This window comes from Protopterus annectens, chromosome 1.part0, assembly GCF_019279795.1.
Source record: "Protopterus annectens isolate FY-2018-M chromosome 1.part0, PAN1.0, whole genome shotgun sequence".
Lineage (NCBI taxonomy): Eukaryota > Metazoa > Chordata > Ceratodontiformes > Protopteridae > Protopterus > Protopterus annectens.
In genome coordinates, this window is record NC_056725.1 from 410,373,963 (window position 1) to 410,393,553 (window position 19,591).

General features: G+C 39.2%; 1 protein-coding gene and 1 long non-coding RNA gene across 2 annotated transcripts in view; one reads left to right on the forward strand and one right to left on the reverse strand.

Annotated features, from left to right (window-relative positions):
• LOC122792655 overlaps window positions 1-527 on the forward strand; it is a 79,680-nt gene extending 79,153 nt beyond the window's left edge. Inside the window, exon 3 of the long non-coding RNA XR_006363424.1 lies at window positions 281-527. This is a non-coding gene — a long non-coding RNA (uncharacterized LOC122792655). The remainder of the gene's footprint in view (window positions 1-280) is intronic.
• LOC122813297 (solute carrier family 22 member 7-like) overlaps window positions 1-19,591 on the reverse strand; it is a 1,073,907-nt gene that overhangs the window by 592,154 nt on the left and 462,162 nt on the right. Inside the window, exon 3 of the mRNA XM_044085933.1 lies at window positions 319-514. Within this exon, the coding sequence (XP_043941868.1) occupies window positions 319-514 (196 nt within the window). The remainder of the gene's footprint in view (window positions 1-318; window positions 515-19,591) is intronic.

Consider the following 19,591-nt stretch of genomic DNA (forward strand, 5'->3'; position numbering starts at 1 on the left):
TGTGTGTGTGTGTGTGTGTGTGTGTGTGTGTGTGTGTGTGTGTGTGTGTGTGCATGTGCATTTATAAAGTAGTTGTAAATGTATATTCTGCTATACAACAAAAGATGGCACAGCAGCATTTGTCACAAATACCACAGTGTTCCATAAGCAAGCTAGACTTCTAAACAGATTTCTGTATCTTTTTTAAATTATTTTGAGAATAATTTCAATTGCATCTGTATTGACACCGTCTGTACTGAGCAGTAACACCAAGGAATACTGATCTCATTGCCTGTTTTAGGTTTGGCCGGAGGACAATTCTTCTATTGACATTCGTACTTTCCACAGTCTCTGGGGTCATGGCTGCATTTTCCAACTCGTATGCAATGTTTGCCTCAATGAGAGCTATTTCTGGAATTTCTCTTGCAGGGACAGGAAACCTCTGCATGACTCTAAGTATTTTGTTTAATTTCTTCCTGGAATTCATGTTAAAGTTTAAATGATTAGGACATATTTCAAGCAGGTATATGGAATGCTGTTGTTGAACAATATTTAAAATGAAAGCCTACACCAAACTTCTATAAATGGGAAAAATGGGGTGTTACTGAGCAACCCCATATTAATAGTTCATACTTGGACACTTATGACAATGATATTAATGCATGTTGAAGCATAAGAATTTAGGGTTGGATAACTGCTACATAAAGGAGTGTATTAACAGGGGCATTTTCCCTAAAGGACTCCGAGTGTATAAATATTTCAATAATGTACAAGACTGGATTGAATTGCATAAAGAACTCTAAAGAATTTTTGATGACTGTAGCATGGACATTATGTGGGCTGTCATAAAACAAAAAGCAAGGGACATGGAAATTATTTATGCACAGATAGAAGGTATTAATAAATGTATTTTGAATGATTTGATGTTTGCAGTTGAACAAGAGAGGGCAAAATATATTAACATTAGGACTAAAATTGATAATAGATGTAAGGTTTTAGTTAATAGGAAATTTAAGAGGCTGGAAAGGGATAGAGTTTAATACAAGGGAAATCGTATGTTTGGCATTAAAAATTTGTTTTCATACATCTGGAGTTCAGCCTGTTCCTTCCACAGTGCTGCATGCTTGTTTCTTGGTTACTGCACTTGTTTCTGTTTGGCACTGTTTTCCTACATTTTTTGTTTGCTCATTCATAAGGCACTTACTGTAAAACCTTTCCAAACTTTTTCTGTATAATTTCCGTAAGCAAATTATAATCTTCATTACTCACTGTTAATCAACTCTAATTTTTTATATTCCCTATCTCCTCTTTTTTATAAATAACCATTATCACTCTCCCACAAATTACCCTGCCATGCACCCCATTCCTTAACCATTTATGAAGTACTTTAATTACCCTATTTTTCTTCTTTACGTATTTTGCAATAAATATTCACTCTATGCTATGCAGTCCAGAAACATTATTAGTATTCAGCTCCTGTACAGTTTAATTTAACTCATTAAAGCATAAACTATTTCTCAGTTGTTGTATAGCATCTAAACTGAATTACAGTACTCTATACCTTGAGAACTTTTCCGTTTCTTGAACAGCAGTTATTTTGGACTGCCATAATTAATATATACAGTGTTTGTACTGTCCATGGATATTGTAGTAGCACTATCCATAATAATTACTTCTTTTTCCATATCACAGCTGTTCTCTCTTTAAATGAGCCCCCTGTTCATGACCTCCTCTCCTGTAAACATTTCTTTGACCCCTCATCATAAAAAAGCTAGAGAAATTTTCAAGGTGTCTTTTCCAAATTTCTCCTAGTTAGAGTGAATGCCACTTTGGGTCTCCCCTGAAAAGATATCCATTCAGTAAATGATAAATAAATAAATAGCTTCAATTTGCAAGACCCCAACCACACCTAAATTGTCATTTTACTTAGGAAATGTTGCAGAATAAAATTATTTAACCTTGTCTGATGAAGGGTGAGGACTGTTCATCTTTTAAGATTAATTGATTCAGTCTCCATAATTTTATGGTTCAAGCTTATATCTAACAATACTACCAAATGATTAGGGATGGCACATGGATGCTTTTTCATTGCATCACACTCACCAGTGCTAATAAGGAAAATTCCAGCCTCCTATGGAAAGTTCCATTTGGGATGAAATAGTTAAGTCCTGCTTTGGCCTCACACATGACTCTCTAGCTATCACTTAAAACTGAGATAATTATATAATCCATTGTTACTGACTGTGCATTGTGTTTTACTCTGAGGACTGATCTATCAAACGTTTAATCATTTATAACATTAAAGTCACATCCTATTAAATATTGATCAACTTCATAACTGAAGGTATGCAGGAACTCAAAAAAAATCCAGAAAAGAAACATGGAGCATCGTAATTTTGCTCATAGACTGTGCCCAGAACCAACAAACCTGACCAAGTGCCGCACTTCACTGCAGCTCACCTACCCTCCACATCATGATGGTGACCTTTTACAGTCCAACCTAAAGATTCTTAATAAATATTACAATGCTGTTCCTTACTGATGAGGCTAAAATAGCTATTCCTAAAGTACCCCAAATCGTATTGAACAATAACTATCGGAATCAATCAGAGGATATTCGAAAAGATTGGGAAGAGAGATTGGATAAGCAATTCACAAAAAAAACATTGTGAAGATATATGTGTGGCTCCCAAGTCTAGAAGATTTACAATTTTGTCTTGGAAGTGTTTGCATATATATTTTTATACCCAAGCAGACTGCAAGAATTTTTCCTGAGGTAGATGGCAAATGTTGGAGGTGTGATGGGGAAGAAGGATGTAGCTGGGAGAATATGCTTTGGGAGTGTAATGGCAGACTTTAAAAATTCCCTGCAGAGTACACTGTCAAAACTAATTGAATAATGTAATGGGTGTATAACTAAGGAAATGATTTTTTGAACTGGGATAAAGAATTTGAATTGCCTAGACATAGTAAAGCCTTGTTAAGTTTAATTCTGGTAGCTGCAAAATCAATTACTAGAAAATGGAAATCAAAGTCTAAATCAACTGTATTTGAAGTAGTGAACATCGTAAAAGGGATAAAAAACCTGGAAGTAGGATGTCTAGAAAAGGTTAGGACTAAATTACATAGAATAAAATGGAAATATTGGGAACAATATATACAAAATAATGCTTTGGAGGAGGGGGTAAGGTCTAAGGAAATGCAGGAATTGAGCAATTTATGCAATATTGGACTGCTGATAATTACATGAAAGAATGTATGTAATATATACTGTCTGTAACTGTAAACATGCTAACAAGGTTTGTTCTCTTTTATATAAATGTATGTTTGCATATATCTTTAACTGTTAATTCAATAAAGGTGTTAAAAATGTACCCTAAAACCTGGAAAGGTATAAACAATATCATCTATTTCTTGGAGTAAGGTGACATCTGCTTCCATTTAATCTTAAAGCACAACTCATGAACCTTTAATGTGACTAACCTAAGCATTATGCCAGCAACTGGTTACTACACAAAACAGCAACAACAAACACTATACAGCAGATATTAACACAAAAACAAATAAAATAAGTTAAACTCAACAATAAAAAAAAATCACAGAGGAATCCCTGCTATAACTAGTCAGCATTATGTGTATCTGAAAAGGTTAACACATGGTTAGTGTATTACAGCATGCCACAAAACACTAACGCTGGTTGAGTGAAGGCTATAACAGTCTTGAAAACTGAACACAAAGGGATAGCCAATGCAAGCTAAGTGCTGTTGGGTAACTCTTATTTATTTATTTCAGTTTAGTCCATCCATTACATTATTCTTCACTCACATAAATAAGGGATATGTCAGCTTATCAGGAGCATCGCTATTTCACTGAAGTTGCATAGCCCTGACCTCCTCAGTAGGATGCTCCTGCACCAATTATTTTCCATTGCCAGTGGTTCATAACAGTTCTGTTCTGGAACTGCAAAGAGCTGTTCATAGGTTTATAGGTTCATAGGTGATTATTAGGCTAATGGTGCAAGAGCCTTTACCAGCCTAGTTAATAATACCCAGGACATGACAATGTTGTATCTTAATTCTCCCAATGCGGGATGGGTAGTATCAGGTAGTGGGTCTTTGGGTGTTGGAGCTCTGAGTCATTTTACAGATTGTCTCTGTCCAGAAGGGACATGGGGAGTACCTCAGGAGTGAATTTAGGGTTCCACATCCATTTATCCAAATTCTTTTAGAAGAGAGTGAGAGATGAGCTTTGTTTTACAATGTTGGGAAGTTTATCCACAGACAAGGTGGACTTTGGGATATGACTCTTTTTCTCCAACAAGTTCTGTTAGAGTCACAAATAAGGTTCAGGTCCATGCAATGCATAACCCTCATACAAATTTTCTTGTGAATATGTAACATTTTCATCAGTTCTGGATCAGAGAATGCCTGTAGGTCAGGCATAAGTCATGTCTCAAAAAACACTACAAGAAAGAGTACAGGCAATAGACTTTAGTCAGTCTGCATAAGACATGTGTCTTACTCTTTTAATTTTTTCAGTGAGAAAACTCTGGGGCCATGCCAGTTGGTGGAAGTGCCTGATTAGGTACATGTTGAAGGTAGCATTACACTATATTAAGGGCCTGATGAGGGATGAGTAAAATGGCACTATGACCTCCTTTGACTTGATGCCATGCCTTTACTTATAAGTTGAGCTACACAGAAGGATTTCCTCACCATCATATCTACCTTGTGGTCACAGTTTAGGTTACTATCTATCTGTATTTCTAGGTCCCTCCCCACTAGATCTTCTTTTATGGGTGTGCTATCAATATTGTAATTTTCATGGGTATCTGATTTACCATAGGGTATGATTATGCATTTTTTTAGCATTTAGTCTCAGACCATGTTTTTGGCACCAGTCGTTTATCATTTTTAGGCCTGTTTGTAGGGTTTCAACAACATTTGGAGATTCAGTGAGCGCTGCCAGCTTCCAGCCTCCAGCCATCATTAGACTTGGTGAGCCAGAGACCAACAGCATTGACCTACACTTCAGAGAAGTCTGCACCTAACAGGAGGGGTCCAAATAATGATCTCTGTTGCACAATGCTAGTAATAGGTTTGTTATCAGATGTGGATTCATTTATCTGAATAACATGTGTCCTGTCAGTGAGCCAGTTTGCTCCACCCTGATGATGTAGGAGTTTATGCCTAACATAGTAAGTTTATCTATGATCCCTAAGTGGGGGATTGTATCAAATGTTTGGCCAGGCCTAGATAAACAGTGTGTACCATTTTACCCTCATCCATGGCCCTGGTGACTTTCTCAAAGAAGCCCACCAGATTCAGCAGGCAAGACCTCCCTTTGACAAAGCTGAATTAGGACTGGTCCAGTGTTTGATGTTTTCCTATGTTGAAATTGATCAGGTCCATGATAATTCTCTCCATGGCCTTGCGGATAAGATTGATCCAGCTAATGGTCTGCAGTTCCCCTGGCTCAGTTGATGGGCCCCCCTTGTGCAGAGGGATGCTTGTTGTTACAGTCCTACATTCCTCTGAGACAAAACCCATCCAGAATCCATGTTTCTGAACCATGTTTCCTTGACTGCACATCCATCCAGAGGCTGTGGTTAAAGAAGGTTCTAGTAGCCCTGATAGATTCTGCTTTAAGCTATTTATGAAGCATCCTGGAATATTGCTGGGACCCATGTAGGCTTTGTTTGGCCTTTAGTGAATGCAGTAAAGACTTATTCCCTTGTAATGACCAGTAGGAGGATGGTTGCAGGCTTTTCTTTTTGTGTGGTAGGAGGTGATGGGGGGGGGGGGGGGTGTTTGACCCAAATTTGTTGAGCAGCAGGTTTGCTATAGTTTCAGGCTGGGTGTAAGTGTTGCTATTCTTGATTAACTCAGCACATTGCTGAGCATTTCCCCTGAGGTTATGAATGTAATTAAAATAAGCCTTACAGTTATCTTTCACCTGGGAGGCTATCTTTGCCTCATAGCCATCTTTGGCCAGCTCTCTAATTTGTTTGTTCAGACTGGTGAGTGTCTTTTTGCACTGTTTTGTCTGTTCCTTCTTGGCTTTGGAGAGGATTTTTTTTCTTTTTGTTGAGTAGTCTACTTATGCTAGGGGTCCACCAGGATGGTTTATTTTTGCCAGCAATCATAAGTTTGACTCGGATAGGTACGATCTCCTCTTTGCAGGTATGAATGTGGTTGTACCATGCTTTTGAGTACAGCACAGAGTAGACCTCAGTCTCATCTGGGTTCAGAGAGGCTTGGAAGTCTAATAAGCTGTTGCTTAGTTTGAGATAATTGACCTTAGCAAAGTTCTTAATAGGTCTGGAGCTTGAGGGGGTTGTAGGCTAGTTTTGATGCTAAAGGAGATTATTTTGTGGTCAGATCTTACCAGGGAGGAGTTAATGCATGGGAAGGAGCAGCATCACCCTGCCATGTTTTTGAGTACCGGGTCTAGGATATTTGTACCTCTAGTTGGGAGCTAAATAGTTGCTCCAGGGTGTTTGTGTTGACAAAGTCCAAAGACCTCTGAGCAAGGGAATTAGGGATTGCATAGGTTTACCAGTTTATGGAGGGGTAATTGAAGTCACCCATAAGTATGGTGTTAGGCTGACTGTTAAGTGATTCCAGAAGGTGTAAAACACCAGCAACAGTGCAAAAGCTTAACTCTTTTTATAAATATGTAAATATATATATTTTAGTCTGTAAAATATTGATATGTATATATCATGTGTTTGCATTTCTGCTTTCTCTCTCTAACGTTCCTGTATAACTGCTTTTGACCATATTTTTGACTCAAATGTTTGATCCTCTGTAAACTGTTTGTGTTTTTTTTTTGGAGCTTTTCTCCTTGGGTCTCCACTGAAAATGGGCCATGAGCCAACTTGGACTAACCCGGTTAACAATTGTCAATAAATAATAATAAATAAAATAAGGTGCAGGTAGGAGGTGTAGTTTTCCAGACTCATGTTAGGCAATCTATAGCAAGGAAGGATATGGTTATTTGGGCATGGGGCAGTTCACGTTAGTCATGATGTTGGACCAGTCTAGTGGTGTACTTGTCTTTTATGAACACTGGGATACCTCATCTCTTTGTTTTATCCTAAGCTTAAGGGTATCAAAATGTATCAAAGGCACTGAAGCCTTTGATAGTTGGGGTGTTTTCCATGTTTCTGAACCATGTTTCCTTGACTGCACATATGTGTGCATTCTCCAGGATGAGGAGTGCTTTCAGGGGGTGCAGTTTTTTACTTACACTCTTAGTGTTGAACAGCAGACCCTTTAAGTGAGTGATTGTTGTTATGTTGGAGGGTTTAACAACTTGGTACCACTTAAAAAAGGTACTATGTGAATAGATAAAGTTTTTCCCAGTATCTGGAAGCTAAGGGGTGACAAGTGCAAACCATCTCTGGCAAAGCATCATGGTTTGTCGATCATGTCTCCCCAGGCTGACAGATATTGGATCCTTTTGTTGTGACTCCAGAAACTAAGCCAGTTGTTGAAGCCAGTCATTTTTTGCTAGCACTGTGGCAACATTATTGGTAAATGAAGGATGCTACTCAAGGCTAGATTCGTATCCACCTGGGACACATATTCATAGAGCATCATCATCTCTCTCATATCTAGTCCAGTGAGGTACTTCTTAGGTCATTTATGCCCAGATGGACTATGACCATGTCATACTGGTACTTGTGGTTTAAAGACCTAAGTGCATGCGTGATCTGGAGGATTCTGGCTCCAGACAGCTCACTGTGATCTTCTCCTTGTTTAGCCTGGGAAAGGAGACATCTGTATGTCTCACAATGTAATCTCCAGTGACTAAAATGTTTGATTGTGTGGTGTGTTGCCTTATGGGCTTGGAATTGGGGCTACTATGATTTTCAGATCTATGTGTTGGTTGTGGCACTGTCTTTTTTTGAGTGTGGACTGGGCCACTGAGAGAAGCTTTTAGGAGGAATTGGAGGTTTAGTTAGAGTAAATCTAAATACCTTCTTATATATGGGTCTGTGTGTTTGCTCCATAATGTAGGTAATGAGTGCTTTGGGTGAAATGCCGACAACCTGCTTTATATTTCTCATGTATGGATGTGAGAGCTTTGCCTGCAGTAACATCGTGTGTCTACATCTCTCACATACTGTGTTTGTCTGTTGTAAAATTAAGTGGTTGTCAGTAAACATGAGCCAGTTACCACACTACCTCAGGATTCCCATATCTACCAGGACAGAAACAAAGATGACAGGGAAGCGTCTATCCATTATAACATATCCTTAGTAGATGGGAAGGAGTAGAGAGAGTCTCACTTAAAGGTCTAAGTGAAAATGTTTAGTAGTATACTATAGGATGACCTGCTGTGGTGCTGCCCTCTGCTCAAACTAACAGCTCTTTGAGCAGCTATGAACACTGGGCAACAAAGTAGACCATTTCCTATAGATGATTTTAAACTGGAAAGTTTGCATATATACAATACACTGGTAACCGCATTTGCATGATGCTCAGACATGAGGCTTTTATACTAGCAGGATGAAAGATGTTTACACAGTTCATAAGTAGGTTCATAGGTTCATAGGTAGGTACTTGGCTATTGGCCCAAGGGCCTAAGTAAGCCTAGCCAAAAAGGTTCCCTGGTTTACGCCACCCAAGAAAGTTATTTTCCTGTGCCTCTGTTGAGTAGAGTCACAGAAGTGATCCCCAGGGTGTATTTCCTATTTCCCATCCACTCATCAAGATTATTCTTGAAGAGTGCTAATGAGGAACTTTGCTTGACATAGATGGGTTGCTTGTTCCAGAGTATGGGAAGTCTCTGGGACAGGAATCTATCCTTCCAGTTTGTCCCGTTTATTGTGGTGTCAAGGTTTAGGTCCCTAGAGCATGTAGCTTGGAGGGACTGGGATTTCTTTAGGTGCAGCATGTCCAACAGCTCTGGGTTTTACATAGCATTATGTGTTAGGCAGAGATAACCTCAGAGTAGGCGATTGATATGGACAGTGTAGGGCATCTGTTTGAGGCCAGTAATCCACTTTGTGAGGTACTTCTGTGGCCTTTCCAGCTGCTGCAGATGTCTAGTGAGGTACATTCCAAAAGGGGCATTGTACTCTATAATGGGTCTAATGAGTGCCGAGTAGAGGGGAACAATGACCTCTTTTTTCCTGGATGAGAAGCCTTTTGTGATGAGGTGTGCCACGTAGAAGGATTTCCTGACTACTGTGGCGATGTGATTATCAAAGGAGTGACTACTGTCCACCTGGGTCCCAAGGTCTCTTATCACACATTCGGCATTAAGTAGACTGCTGCCTATGTGGTAGTTCATGGGTACAGAGTTTTTACCAAAGGGGATGACAATGCACTTTTTGGCATTGAGCTTGAAGCCATGGCTCTGACACCAGACATCTGTCTCAGTGAGGTCCTTATGTAGGATGTCGACATCATTTGGGGACTCGACTATGTCTCCTAGTTTGCAGTCATCTGCACACTTCATTAATGAAAGGCCTTTTGTGTTAGCCTGTGCTTCAGAGAAGTAGATACCAAACAGGAAAGGTCCCAGGACTGAACCCTGTGGTACTCCACTTGTCACTGGTTTGAAGTCAATTTTGGAGTCTGCAACTTTCACTGTGTGGGTTCTGTCAGTGAGACAGTTGGCAACTAATCTTGTGACGTAAGGATTTATACCAAGTTTAGTGAGTTTATCTATAATTCCAGAATGGGGGATGGTGTTGAAAGCCTTGGCGAGGTCAAGATAGGCTGTGTGAACCCCCTTACCCTCATCTACAGCTTTGGTGACTGCCCCAAAGAAGTCAATCAGGTTCAGGAGGTATGATCTGCCTTTCAAAAACCCAAACTGGGTGGGGTGCAGAGTTTGGAGGTTACCAATGTCTTTGTTTATGAGTTCCATGATGATACGTTCCATGGCCTTACAGACCAGGCTTGTCAGGTTAATAGGGTGGTAGTTCCCGGGATCAGTGGTGGCTCCCCTTTTGTGGAGTGGGATGACTGTTGCTGTGTGCCATTCAGTGGACACAAAGCCTAATGTGAGGCTATGACTGAACATGGTGCTTGGGTGGGGAACCAGTTCGTTCTGAAGTTCATGTAAAACACAGCCTGGGATGTTGTCCGGTCCCATGGATGATGTGTTTTTGGCTTTAGAGAGTGCAGCTTTTACCTGCATAATTGTGATTACAGGGACTCTGCATTATTCTTGTATAAATATGGGCCCTTTTGGGGGGTGAAAGGGGGGTAAAGTTAGCACTGAACCTATCTGCCAGGATGTTGGCAATATCAGTTGGTTCTGTAATTTTCGTGCCATTGTGCTGTAACTCAGAGCAGATCTGGGTGTTGCCATTGAGATTCCTAACATAGCTATAGAATGCTTTGTTGTTGTCCTTAGAATCAGTGGCAATTTTGTTTTTGTAGCTAGCTTTGGAGGATCTTATAAGGGATCTTAGCTTATTACTGAGGCAGACCAGGGAGCTCCTCCACTCATGGGATTTTACTCTCTTTTGCAACAGTTTCTTCCTTCTGTTGCAGAGTTTGTTTATGGCAGGGGACCACCAGATTGGCTTCCTTTTTTGGAGGATAACATCTTGGTTCTGTTTGGGATAGCACGATCGTGTAAGTGCTTATAGAGTGCATTTGTGTAGGATTCAGCAGTAGTAACTGTATTGTCCATCTGCATGGGTGTCATGAAGTTCGCCACTTCTATCTTAAGAAGCATGAAGTTGGCTTTGGAGAATTTTTTTACCATGGTTTCCTTAATGGGGGTGGGGTGTGGATATCTAGGGTGATTAGCTTATGGTCGGAGTTGACTTCAGGTGTGGAACACCGGTCACTCATGTTGGTAATGACTAGGTCTAGGATATTGTTGCCCCTGGTGGGGGTGTGGATAAGTTGATCCAGGGCATTGGAATTTATGAATTCCAGAAAGCAATGAGTGAAGGAGTTGGTACATGAGTAGTTTTCCCAGTTAATGGTGGGGTAGTTGAAATCGCCCATTATTAGGGTGTTTGGTTGAACCTTAATATTTTCCAGTATATCAAGAAAAGAGGAGTGGGAATCATGGGGCATGGTGGGGGATCTGTAGCAAGCTACAATTTGGATTGCAGTTTTGCCCAGAGTTAGTTGCAGTTGGATAACCACGGATGCATTATGCTGAGCAACTAGCCCTGGAGGTGTGGATATCCTTAATGAATATGGACACACCTCCACCTTTGGTGTTCCGGTCCAGGTTAGATGGCTGAAAAGTGTGGTATGAGTTATAGCCTGGTAATGCAGGGGTGCACTCTGGAGCCTTGAACCAGGTCTCAGTCACTGCACAGATATCGATGTTCTCCATTTTAAGGAGTGCCTCGAGGGAGTACATTTTGAGATTTAGACTTCTAGCATTGAGTAGCATTACCCTCAGTTTTTGCTTGCCTGTTCCTGTTACAGTGGTGAATGTGTCATTGGAAAGTTTCCTAAAAAAGGCACTATAGGGGTGGCAAGAGCCTTAGACAGTATCTGGAATCCCAGAGGTGACAGGTGCAGGCCATCTCTGGTAAAGCATAGTGGTCTGTCGACCATGTCATCCCAGGCAGACAGCTACTGGATCCCCTTAGAATGACACCAGAAGCTTAGCCAATTGTTGAAGTCAATCATTTTGTCCTTGTACTGCAGTATCATTCTGGGTGATGGCAGGATGCTACTCAGGGCTAGGGTCATACCTGCCTGGGCTACAAGATCGGAGAGCTGTTCCATGTCTCTTTTCATGTAGTCCAGGGAGGTACATCTCAGGTCATTCAAACCAACATGGACAATGACAGTCATATTTGTACTTATTGTGGAGTGATCTGAGTGCATGGGTTATGTGGTGGATCCTGGCACCTGACAGGCAGCTGACAATAACCTTCTCCTTGTTTAGCCTGGTGAGTGGGACATCAGTGTGCCTGACTATAGAGTCACCTATGAGTAGTGTGTTGGGTACGTTGTTTTGCCTTATGGGCTGTGGTTGAGTGGCACACTGAGTCTGTGGGCTATGTGTCATTTGGGTTGTGTTGGGGGGTGGAGGTTGATTACGTTTCTGCTTTGGAGGTCTCTGTTGCTTGAGCAGATTATTATTGAGAGCCTCCACAAATGTTTGTGTGTTTCTATGTGTGGATTTTGGTGGTGTAGGTTTAGTGGGACTATGTGATGAGTGTGGTGTGGTGCAAGTGTTTACCTTCTCCTCTTGACTGTAAGGTTCAGTCTTGTATGAAGAGATCTTTACCTCCAGTTTGGCTAGATAAGTGCATCTCTCACAGGTTGTAGTATTGGGTGGTAGGTTGAGAGGGTTGTCTGTGTACATGAGTCAATTGCTACATTGCCCCAAGATGCCCAGATTTATCAGATAGACAGGTGAGAACAGCCAATCAGATAAACAGGCAATATGCTTTCCGTTGGTAGTTCCCATCCTGGATGGGTTGAATCAGACCTCTGCTCCCAGAGTGGAGAATAAAACTCTCTTAAAGTAAAACAAAGTGGTTTTGAGCTCAGGTGAAGTAAGAAATGCTTTACAGCAATAGGGCAGAACTGCTGAAGTATCAGAAATTCTTGGAAATAAGTTCACAAACCCTGAGAAATGTTCCTAAATACAGAAAAATGTGCACATATGTAGGAAAACTACAAACACAGAACAACTTTTCAAAACTTAAAAATATTTTGACAAACTCAGGAGAACTTTGGTAAACTCAGAACAGCTTTTGCAGTATCTGAGTAACTTATGAAATATCAGGATACTAAAAAACAAAAAAGAAGGAGCCGATGTATGACAACCACAACTAATAAACTTCAAAACCTGAAGCACTGGAGACACCCACAACCTATTTAGATGTACACATATTCTGACTCACTTTTGATCAATAAGGACTTCTTCAGAAATAAAATAATTGAAAAAACACAGTACTGAAATCTACAATATCCAATAAATAAACCTTCATTAATAATTCAATTAAAAGGTAATTCATTATACTTAAAGACACATTGTAACATATACAGACCTATGTGGGTAAAATTGAATAAAATACTGACATAAAAATCTTATTTAATGTGGAACTCTAGGTCATAACCTTCAGACTTCTATCTCTTAAAAAGCACTTAATGTTAACAGTTTCAATCAATCCTGGGTACTCATCAGCCATTAAGGTAATCTGTCATTTAGTTTCTTTTTTTGCCCAAAGCATTCTTAAAGTCACCACCTCTTAAATCATTTTGAACTTGTTCTAACACAAAGAATATTTTTTTACATTTATCACATGAACATGAGTGCTTGTATAAAGCATTGCTAATGTCTTTGCTCTTAATAGCATAAAGGTGTTCTTTAATCCTTTTGTTCAGCAATCTGGAGGTCATTCCAACATAAAAAGCATTGCAACCAGCAGATACACTGATATATACTACGCCCTTTGAGTTAAATGTGAATCTATTGGTTGCATATATAATCTTGTCTATATGGGACAAAACAATGAACGGACCTTCACGAATGTATCTGCAAACATTGCACATCCTACATTTATAAATTCCTTTGACCTTTTGGGTGTAAATAGGACTCCTTAAAGTACTATTTTTCTGTAGCAGTGTTTTTAAACTACTAGCTTTTTTTTACACACAAACATAGGCTTTTCCCCAATAACCTTAAAAGTGTCACTGTTTCCTTTTAAAATCTGCAAATTGTCTAAAATAATTTTGCAATACTATCATTGTCTACTGACATATCAAGATTATATACAGTGGTGATCTTGTTTTGATTACAGTCCAAAGGCTTATCAATAGCTTTAATTAAAATAGGGGTAAATTGAAAATTTCTTTTAGAAAAAATTTCATTGCCATGAAATACTAATTTCTTGCTCTTATAACCTCTCTCATGGAAAAGACAAAATAAACTCCACCTCTTTATAAAAATCTACATCTGTAGTTGTTAACCTCGAGGCTTTAATAAATTGTCCTCTAGGCATGTTCTTATTGATGAACCCAGGACGATTACTGTGAAAACATAAATAACAGTTGAAAAAAGTTTCCTTTCGATATATACTGCTATGGCAGGTTTTGTTAGGTACATCCCATTCTGGGGTGATATCTAGAAAATGAACTTTAAACTTGCAATCCATAAGGTAAATTTCAAAAAATCAGAACTAGTATTAAGTTCTTCTAAAAACTGATTTACTTCACTTATATTACCATTAATGACAAAAAACAAGTCATCTACAAGTCTTTTGAAAAAATATGACATTCTCAAAAAGCCTATTTTTAGTCATAAGTTGACTTTCTCACCACCCTAAAACTAAGTTAGCAAATGCAGGGACTATGCCACACCCCATCACAATGCCTTTAATTTGTTAAACTATTTGTCTTTAAACAAACAAAAAAATATAATTATGCTCCAGCATTAATTCTAACAATGAACAATATAGCGTGATGTTTTCATTTGAAATGCTGATCTTTTTGTTAAAAAGTATCTAAAAAAATCAACCCCTTGATCTTTTGGTATACTGGTAAATAGGGAAACTACATCAACTATAAACATCAAAACACTGGTGTATTTGCACCTGTACCCTTGATTAAAGATCCTGATCTGATCCAAAAAATCTCAGGAGTCTCTAAGATATGAAGGCAAATTACAAACTGAAGGACTTAATTCAGTTATCTATATACAAAGAAATACTTTGTGTGATACTGTTGGTTGCAGAAACAATGGGTCTGAAGAGGGGCTTTGTTAGACTTTTATGTATTTTAGGGATGCCAAACAGTACTCCAATTCTAGGGTTTTCCACTAACATAACGTTATACAGTTCACATTCAATGTCTTTGTTCATTAACATTTCATATAAACAAGCATAAATGAATTTATAACTTTTATATATATCAACCAAGGTGATCTCCCTATATTGAACTTCATTGTTTGACATTCTTTTCATAGCCTCCCTATAGTCAGAGTCATACATGACTATAAGCCTCCCCTCCAATATCTGCTTTCATTATTCAAATTTTTTTGTTCATTTTAATTCACTTAAAGCTGCTCTTTCTTCACTACTCAAATTGTAAAAAACACTGATCTTTTTGTTTGCTAATAATGTGCGTATATCAGCTTCACAACAATTTTCAAAATCTTTCAATGTAATAAATAAGATGGGATTGTATACAGAAGGTCTAGAAAACACACCATAAACAGTAATTTCATTCAACAGATGTTGTAAGTTAAGTTTTCTAGTGTAGAATTTAAGTTCCAACAAGGTGTTGGTTACATTTGTTTGATGTGAAGGAACAAAATTTGACCCCAATCCCAAAACATTTTTGTAAGTTTCAGAAAAATTACAGTCAGTCAAATTAAACAATTTGCACCCATACCTTACACAAAAAAATGTGTATGGTTAAATACTTTGGATTTTATTAAATATCAGGATACTGTTAAAATGTCCTAAGAGCAGTACAGTAACATACAGATAGAAACAAATAAATGAGCACAGTCTCACACAAATATAAGGCTTTTATATCAACAGGATGAAAGACTTTTACCCAGTGATGCCCTCACGCCAATCACATAAACAAACAGTATGCCTTCCAATGGCAGTTACCAATAAAAATAAAACCTTCTTAATGTAAAATTAACTGATTTTGATCTCATTTGCAGTAACACATGCTTTACAACAAAAGGCAGAACTCCTGAAGTAATTAGAATTCTTGGAAATAAGTTTGTAAACCATGAGAAATGTTCCCAAATACAGAAAAATGTGTGCAAATGTAGGAAAACTTCTGCAAACACAGAAAATCTTTTCAAAACTTAGAAATATTTTCACCTGGATTCAATAAACTGCCATGCAAGAATAGCTTATTGTTGCATGGGAGGGACTGTTCCTGTGCAGCATGGCAGCACACCATGCATATTCATGAAGGTGTGCTGCTGTGCTATAATACTTACACAGTTCTGTGTATGAGTGCAGAGGGTGTATTTGAGAGCAGTGCTCTCACAATACACATGCCCCCTGCACACCAGAATTGCCATATGGCAATTTAAATAGAGCAAGATCGCTCATTATACCTGCCAACCCATCAGGGTAAGAAATCTGGACAAAGCCATAAGGGACAACTGTCCCTACAAACCAAGAAAGTTGATAAAATAACAGGTTTAGCATTAGCATGGATATTCTGAAGTGTATGAAGTAAAAAACACAACAAATACATTTTTTTCACATGTGCAATAAAGTTTAAGTGTAGCTGTGTGGATGTGCTCATTGCTTAGCTATGCTTAGCCCAGCTGAAATGGCACGATAAGTTAAATAGCAATAGACATCCAACATAAATGTAAGTACAATAGTATAGTGGTTAGAGCGTATGCCTTGCATGTAGTCATTCATGGTTTGAGCCTCACCAAGGCCATTCCCATTTTGTATGTGTAATCATTACAATTTTAATTTATTTGTATATTTATGTAGGAAGTAACTTATATTTCTCAATCAGAGTAGTGTATTAGGCCTAGATGTGAGGTGTCAGTGTAATAAAGTAGTGAAACCCCTCATGTAAACACAAGTGCCCCATACAATATAGCCACACCAGAATAAACGTAATTACAGCACATTGGGGGATGTCAGAGAAGGTAAACACATTTATATTATCTAATGAATGATAACTCAATCCCATACAGGTGGTAGTACAATAAAATAAAACATACGCAATGCTAAGCATTGCACAGCTATGATGAAAGGGTGTAAGCATTGTGTATATATGAATGCTAAGCAATGCGTAGCCCAGCTAAGTGGATTTGCCCATTGGTAAGCAGTGCTGAACCTGCCCCTATAACCACTGCCAACCTTAGCTAAGCAGGTTTGCCTGTAGCTTAGCTTAGCTCAGCATATTCAAAACCATCCAATCATGGCAAAGGGTGGGAAATCAGCCATATTTAAACCCCACAGGTGAGAATACAGCTCATAGCTGGTTGTAGCTCACCACTGTAGGCAGTATGGCAGGTGTTGGAGAGGGCATGCACTTTCAGGTGCAGTGCTGGGGCATACAGGAGTCCATGGTCATGGTAGGATGCCTGGTAAAAAAACATGACGTGAGACTGCTGCAGGACCAGTACCAGGGCAAAGTGGAAGCCTTGAAAAGTCTCGCCCATGATCTCACCAGTGCCACTGGTATCCCTCAGACTGGTGAGTAGATCTGGCACCACTATGCCAACTTGAAACAGAGGAAGAGGGAGCTCTTGGAACAGTGGGACCAGGAAGCAAGACAGAGGGGTGATGTCCCAGCAGTGTGTAAGTATTCCTAGCAATAACTGTTTACCAAAGTCCAGCCTGTGTATGTAATGGATAGCTATGCCTAAATGTTTCTCTATTTTCATTACAGCTCCAGCTGAGCGGGCTGTGAACCAGGAAGCCCATGCCAGTAGGTTGAAAGGCTGCATTGCAAGGCTGTTGAGTAACAATCCTGCTTGTAATAATCATACCAAATAAATATAAAGGAGTAGAATGTCACCTGGCAGTATAAAAATGTGTATGGTTTGTAATGAATAAACCAGACAATATGACAGTAATAGTCCCACATAGGTCATATTTAAATAAAACTGCAACTGCCTGGCAATAAAGTTCTAAATCCTGGACTGGTTGTGTTTACTCTGGAATTGTAGGCATGAAATGTTGCATTCACCAAGATCTGATATATGAACAGTAATGTTGTGTTAACCACTGTTTCCCACATTGTGCTACATAAAAAATATGTCTAGGAATGTCTGTATAAGAATGTTGTAATTACAAGATCAGATTGTACAACCAAGAGAGACAGAAAACAGTGAAGAAAGCGACAGCAGTTTCTCAATAGCTCACTGATGAAGCACAATAGTTGTATTTTTAACAGACACAGCCAGGGTTCGAATCCCGGGAGTGATAGTAAGCTGTATGCATAATTTCAACTAGGATTTTGTGAATATGTGTAGAAACAGTCAGATAGTGTTAACAAACATTCCCCCCACAGGTCTTCCAGGTAAGAGAACTGTAACTGCCTGGCAATAAAGTTCTAAATCCTGGACTGGTTGTGTTTACTCTGGTATTGTATGGCTTAGAGTGTTGCATTCACCAAGATCTGATATTTGAATAGTAATGTTGTGTTAACCACCGTTTCCCACACTGTGCTACATAAAAAATATGTCTAGGAATGACTGTATAAGAATGTTGTAATTACAAGGTCAGATTGTACAACCAAGAGAGACTTAGAAAACACTGAAGGAAGAGACCACAGTTTCTCAATAGCTTGCTCTGATGAAACAAATTGTTATATTTTTAGTGGACACAACCACAGTTAGAATCCCGGGTGTGGCAGTAAGTTGTATGCATAATTTTAACTCAGATTTTGTGAATATGTATAGAAACAGTCAGGTAGTGTTAACAACCATTCCCCCCACAGGTCTTCCAGGTAAGAGAATTAGAAAGTAGCTATAAGAAGGTTGAACTATACACTGTGTACAAACATACCACTGCCCAAACCAAGGCCATAGGTTATTGTAATAATACCTGTAGAGTAATGATTAGAGCAATGATCATTAAAGTTATAAGTACTGCAAGGATATGCAAGTTGTTAATTGACATCTCTTCCCTCCACCATATCTGCAACAATAATCTAAACACACAAATCAATGGGTATGTTTTACACCAAACCTACTGTTGGGACATATGTTTTATTGCTCAACAAATATTGAAATGTGTTTCTATTAATGTTCCATATTCAAATGCTATCATTGCGGCCTGTGCTATCAATGTAACCTGCATGCTGTTGCAATGGCCACTGTGGTTCAATATATGCATGTGTTCTGTTTGCTATGCAACTGTTCCAAAACTGTTGTTTTGGGTTAATGGGCATATCTATACATGCTGTTATAACTAATCTTGGATTGTGTTGACTATTAATAACCCATATATGTTCTAAAATTGCAGCACCATAGCACATTTTGGAAGGCTGGTCCCAGCAGACCAATCTCTTCCACCTCGTCTGGCCATGGCACCAGGCCCCAGCACATCTGGGACCCACCCTGGGACCTCCTCATCCACTGGTCCTGCACCACCTTCGGATGGAACCACCTGAGAGGATGGGGCTCTTCTGCCCCTACGAGTGGGAACGGACATGATACCATCACCTGTATCCAGGTCCAGGAATTAGTGCATAGCAAGTTCCAAAAGGAGTGTGGAGATCTGCTATGCCAGCTTGAGGGTTGCATGGATTAATTAGATTGTCAGCCTGCCGTTCCTGTTCAGCCACCAGCACAGCCACCTTCGGGGCTGTGAATGTGCAGTGGTGTCTGCCCATGGGTGCAGACCTCAGTCCCACTGTTTCCATTTGGGGACTCATGGTCTTCTAATATCCAAACACCCTTCCATGCCCAATGTGTTTATCCCCCATGTGTCATATACCACCCCTGTATGCTGTCTTGTCTGTCTTCCTACTCAAACTACCTCCCCAAATATACGTACAATCCTTCCCCAACATCCCACTCTCACCTTAAAAAAAAAGGACAATCTGTTCCCCAAAAAAGTCTTGCCCCATACATAGCTGTCCATTTTGTAAACGTGTCCACTAGACACATAATATAGTGTGTGTGTGTGTATATATATATATATATATATATATAT